Source organism: Cydia amplana, chromosome 16 (genome assembly GCF_948474715.1).
Source record: "Cydia amplana chromosome 16, ilCydAmpl1.1, whole genome shotgun sequence".
Lineage (NCBI taxonomy): Eukaryota > Metazoa > Arthropoda > Insecta > Lepidoptera > Tortricidae > Cydia > Cydia amplana.
The window spans coordinates 8,253,063-8,259,062 of NC_086084.1; the positions used below are offsets into that span (position 1 = coordinate 8,253,063).

General features: G+C 38.2%; 1 protein-coding gene across 2 annotated transcripts in view; it reads left to right on the forward strand.

Annotated features, from left to right (window-relative positions):
* The window catches only part of LOC134654967 (G-protein coupled receptor dmsr-1-like), a 30,504-nt gene extending 24,730 nt beyond the window's left edge, over nt 1–5,774 (forward strand). Inside the window, exons 6-7 of one of the 2 annotated variants that reach the window (XM_063510418.1) lie at nt 4,751–4,805; nt 5,648–5,774. In XM_063510418.1, coding sequence (XP_063366488.1) covers nt 4,751–4,775 — 25 coding nt within the window. In that variant the 3' untranslated portion in view covers nt 4,776–4,805; nt 5,648–5,774. The remainder of the gene's footprint in view (nt 1–4,750; nt 4,806–5,647) is intronic. The other variant, XM_063510419.1, reaches the window with a different exon arrangement.
* The last annotated feature ends 226 nt before the right edge of the window (nt 5,775–6,000 follow it).

A 6,000-nucleotide genomic window follows, 5' to 3' on the forward strand; every position in this document is an offset into this window, starting at 1 on the left:
ACCAGTTGAGCTGGAGTTAAGCCTCTAGACAGGCAGTCGCTTGGATTTTCTGTTCCCTTAATATGATAAAAATGATCGCTTGATAAGTTATCTTGAATCTTGGTAATTCGATTGGCCACAAAAGTTTGCCATCGATGAGGCGACGAATGAATCCAACAAAGTGTCACTGTTGAATCGGAGAAGGCCAACACAGAGTCGATTGGGTATCTGGTTGAGTAGGTATCAACCACCCTTTTTATAAGTTGTGACAATAGCAATGCTGCGCATAATTCCAGTCTTGCTAGGCTGACAACCTTCACGGGCGCTATCTTAGATTTAGCGCAAATTAAATTAATGACACCTCGGTCATCATTAGGAAAAGTGACGTAGGCATAAACCACTCCACCATAAGCTCTTTCACTAGCATCTGAAAAGCCGACTATAGTTAATGAACAGTTTTCAATGACACCAATATGTCTGGGAATGCTAATGTTAGATAGTAGCGGTAGTTCACCTTGGAACTGTTGCCATTGGCGTACAATATGATCAGGCGGCAATTCGTCCCAATCAATTTTCAAAAGCCATAACTCCTTTATTAGAAGCTTAGCGAACACAATTACAGGGGCAACTAGGCCCAGAACATCGAATAGTCGAGCTACCGATGAAAGAATGTTTCTTTTACTACACGGTCGATCGTCGGGACTAACCTGGAACTTGAATACATCTTCACCAGGATACCAACGCAGACCTAAAATCTTCAACGTTGTATCATCGTCGAAGGTGACACTTTGGGATAAATGTAGTTCTTTCGGTATTTCTTTCAGAACAGCTGCAGAATTTGACGACCACTTTGCCAGTTGGAATCCACCTTTCAAGAACAAATCCAGCAGTTGTTTAGTCGCTTGCACAGCTTGGTCTTCATCAATAACGGAACTGGCTACATCATCCATATAAATATCACGAGATGCAATTTCCTTTGCGAGTGGGTATTTATCACCTTCATCAGCTACTAACTGTTTGACAGTTCGCAGTGCCAGAAAAGGACTGCTACGTAGACCGAAGGCTACCCTATTATACTGAAATACCTTTATAGTTTCTTCAGGATTAAACCTATAAAGTATACGCTGATAAGGACGATCCTCCCCCCGTACGTCAATACACAGATACATTTGACGTACATCAGACGTGATAGCAATACCAAACAATCGTAAGTTTAGGAGAATGCAGAACAAGTCAGCTTGAGGACTTGGTCCTGCGTGAAGTATGTCATTTAACGATAAACCGCTTGTGGTCTGTGCACTAGCGTCCAGCACAATTCTAACCTTTGTGGTTATTCTGTCAATTTTGACAATTGCGTGGTGGGGTATGTGATAAGCATCATTTGACTTATCATTTGGAACCTCAGATAAATATTTTTTATCAATATGTTCACGGATAACTTCATCATAAGCTGGTTTTAATTCAGGTTGCTTGACGAATTTTCTTTCAAGCGCTAAAAATCTGCGTTCAGCAGTCTTGTAAGAATCGCCTAAATTGCTTGGGTCCAATTTAAACGGAAGTGCTACTTCATAACGTCCGTCTTCCAAACGATTGATTGTATTCTTGAAAATATCTTCAGCTTTTTTCTCGTCTGGACTATGAATCACTCCTCCATCCAAATCTTCAATTTCCCAGAATTTTTGCATTAAATTTCCGACATCAACCGAAGTAAAATACCCAGCTGCTGAGTAGGAAGCGTTAACTGCGGGAGCATCGCCTAGTATGATGTACCCCAGTGTAGTTTCTAAAGCGTCAGGCAAACCAGGCTCGTTTTCAATTTTATCTGACATTAACAATTTGGTGAATAACTTAACACCAAGAAGTACGTCAATTTCACCTGGAATCGCCCAAGAGTCATCTGCTAGATGTAAATTATCAAACAGATCAGTTGCAGATTGATCAATATGACAGGTCGGTAAATCAGGCGTGATCTCATCTAAAACAAGCGCTTCGATAGTATATTGATGTTTAGGATCATATCTTGACCTAAATGTTAAGTTGACAGTTCCTCGGATGGGTTGTGTTATCGTTGTTCCACCTAATCCATTTATTGACGTCACTGGGCTGCTGTGTACAGGAAGACCTAAATTCTTGCAGCACTTCAATGTAACGTAATGTTTCTGTGATCCTGGATCCAGTAGACATCTCAAAACCTTGTCCTTGCCGTTACGCCCACTAGCGAGTACCTGAGCAGTGGCGAGAATTTCCGTCAAGGGTGAAGTAGTCTGTCCCGATGCCGAATGAGTACATACCGAGGCACCGTTGTCCTTTACGGATGAACTTGTGCTAGCTTCACTATCATCCTTAGATGAAGACTTGGACTCGTTGTTATTCATTGCAGGTTTTGAGTTTTCGAAGTGTAACGTTGTATGATGTTTGCCTTTACATTTACGACAAGTTTTCTTCGAGGAACATTTCGATGCAGTATGATGCGTGTTCAGACAATTAGTGCACGCGTGAGTTTCCTTAACGAAATTAAATTTTTCGTTAGGCGTGAGTTTCATGAAATTATTGCAATTATAAAGTTGCGAGTGATCATTACTCTTGCACATAGCACATGAACTTCCGTTGTCATGCCCTTGCGTGCTAACATACGCTTGGGGCGTGCGAGGGAGGGGAGCTCGCACGCTGCTAGTGTTGACAGCGGAGCCGCTTTCAGCCTTAGTTGGCGTTCGTTGCGATGTCCGATATAAAATCTTCACTTGTTCCCTAACGAAACAAATGAATTCGTCATATGTAGGCATTGTAGAAGAATTCCGAATAGACATCTCGAAATTCTTTGTGGTATCTGAATCTAATAACTTAAGACCCAGGTGAATGAAAATAAAGTCACTTAAGTTTTCGAGCTTGAGTTGTCTTATTGCTGAAATAGTAGCAGCAAACGAATCAATTATTTTTTCTAAATTAGATGCCGAAGGACCGTTGATGTTGACAGGTTTCATCGAAAACAGCTGGTTTAAATATGACGTAGCTAATGCGCGTTTATCATCATATTTCGCGATCAATGCTTCCCAAACTGTGTTGTAATTTTCTGCGGCAGGTATAACTCCCGCACAGATCGACTTTGCCTTTCCTGTCAAATGACTAAACAAATAATGAACACGCTCAGAATCCGTAAGTTTTTTATTCTCATGTATGACACGCTTAAATGTTTCATAGAAGAATGGGAAGTTTTGAATATCTCCATCGAAAGAAGGAAGTTCAATCCGAGGGATTTTAATGGAGTCGTCCTTACATGAATGGCTCGAATCCCTGGATGTCGAAGGGCTCGGAGCAGGTGCATCAATTTTTGAAATTTGACATTTGATTACGCAGTAGAGATCTTCAAACGCATTCATTGCGTTGTAGTTGACGATGTACTCCGGGTCCAGCTCCAAGTTCAGAAGATTGACTTCATCCATCAACTCTATAAATTCTTTTCTCAGTTGATCGACCAATCGAGCTTGCGCGATGAACTGCGAGAAAGCCTTCTTGTCACTGCTTAACTTTGGAATCATGTCATAAATATTTTGTAAACGCATGAAACATTGAGCACGTTTTGCTTCCGCGAGCTTAAGTCGCGTTGTAATGGTTACCTAGTTATTACTATGACAGCACGAAAAAATATGAACAATTTGTGCTAAGATGCACAAATAATTATAAATTATATTCAACTTGTATAATACCTTAATGCAAGTCGAAGGAAAATGAAGTAAATACGAACGTTCCGCTTGTATAATACCTTAATACAAGTGTAACCTTCGCAATAGGTTAATTACAGTTTATGAAAAACTGAGGCTTTTAGGAATAATTTACCCGTAGCTTTCAGTTTAGTAGAGTGTATTTAGTAACTTAAAATACACTGAAATTATATACTTAACGAATATGGTGTGCAAAAATGTTCCGTGAAAATTATGTCACAATATGACAGTTACAAAATACGAAATTTATTTGTAACGCATTTATAAGGTAGCGTGATGAATAATCCCACACGCTACGCGTAAATGAAATATGAAATAAAAATAACAGACAATAAGAATAAATTAATTTACTGACCGTACTTTGAAATAGAATTATGACGGGAACATTTTTTTGAAAATTAAGAAACCGAAAGGAAATCCGAAATTATATTTTGTACCTACGCGATTCAGTGAGCAACAAGGTTATTATGTAATTTTTAAAGGTAAATTTGGAATCCGGTTCGAAGGACCAAAAAATGGGGATGCGGAAAAACTTACATGCACTGGTTCTGCGTTTTCCTCCTTATAGAGTCTCCAGTCTCCACTGATTCGGCGGCACTTTATTTTGTTGTATGTATACTTAATTATAGGGATCCCTTTGGTTTCATTTTCTTCAACACACAATATATCGAATCGAGTTTTATTTTACATGTATTGATGTGACATGTGACATTTTTTTCTCTTTTTATTATCGCCTTGCCGTCTATATTGAAAACCCGACAAGGAGGTCAGAATTCATAGGTTAAGTATTTAATACGTGGCGCAAACATTAATTATTAAAATATTTATTTCCATATTGTCCAGTCCTGTTTATCTTTGCTCGCCAGTGGATAAGCATTGAATTATTATGCTCATCTAAATAATTCTATTATTGAGTTGATTCATGTTTCAAGTTTTCATTAAAGAAAAAAAATCATTATTCGGCCTAAGTAGGTATATTGCATGAATATTTTAGCATGTTTATTATTTATTGCTTGAGCAATATTTTCAATATTTTTTCTTGCCTCATACAGGTGCACGGAAAAGATTAAAAGATAACTTCAGCAACTGGTGTATGAAAATGTGTGCGTAAGTAAACAACTGCAGTGTGTGATGTTTATAATAGCGTTAGATCTAAATATAAATGTATATCATTCGTATTAAGAATCGAGCACACTGAAGATTCATTTCCAATCAGCATATACGTCCTAAGTGGACCTCAGGCTCCTTTTAGGTTGCAACCCATTTTGCTTAAGATTAAAAGTGTGTATAGAATCATTTTGCATGTATTATGAATGTATAGTCTGCGTGTAATATAAGATATAAGTAATCTGTGATACTGAAATAAATATAAAAACAAATTTCGAGCCTGCAGCCGTATTTTACGCACTGAAAAGCGATTGATCCTGGGCTTATTCAGATTGCAAAAACAGGTTATGAATTTGATCTGGATTCGTATCCTATTCAATCTATCTATCTGTCAGAGTCAAAAGTGGCAATTCTTCAATAAACCCGCAGGTACACTAAGAGCCGGAACGGGGGTCGCAAGTGTCGCAAACTCTATCCTTCAAACGTCACCCCAAAGTTTTGATGAATATTTTATCTTCAGGCATTAATTAGTACCGATAGTTAGTACTTAACCTACGTTTGTGGTTAAGTACATAGGTAATTTTCTTTATTAAATATTATTTAGTTAAAAGTTATTCCAATTATTATTTAGTCAACAAAATGTATGGGTAATGGTAATGTAATGGGTAGGTAGGTATGTATAGGTAGTAGAGAATTGGAATTAAATGCTTGACATGTTTTCATGTTACCATCAGATTATCTAATATTTGAACAATTTGTCAAACATTATGATGTTCTTTGAAGCTACCCTTAATATTGGTATTTTTATTAAATAGATATTCCATGCACTTTTTTGGTTTCAGAGCTAAGACATCGTTGCCGTGAGGGCGTCGAGCAAAACAGGAGAAGGCTTTAGTGCGTGAACACTTTCTATAAACGAGCCTCTTTTTAAGTGACTGTGATCGAATTTCACTTTTGTGCACGTACTGTACAGACTCAAGGACTGTGACTGAAAAAAAGATAGTAGCGGTCGTGTTGAACTGGGCGCCTGTAACTGACCAAAATCTGATGGTGGACCAGCTTATAGCCCATAAGGGACGATATAGGTACCCGACTCTTCGCTCTTGTGTGTCAGAATCCTTACCGAGGAAACTTTTCCATTAATAAATACGACTGTTATCTTAAGGTGACAGTCCATTTCTAACGACAGCTGCAC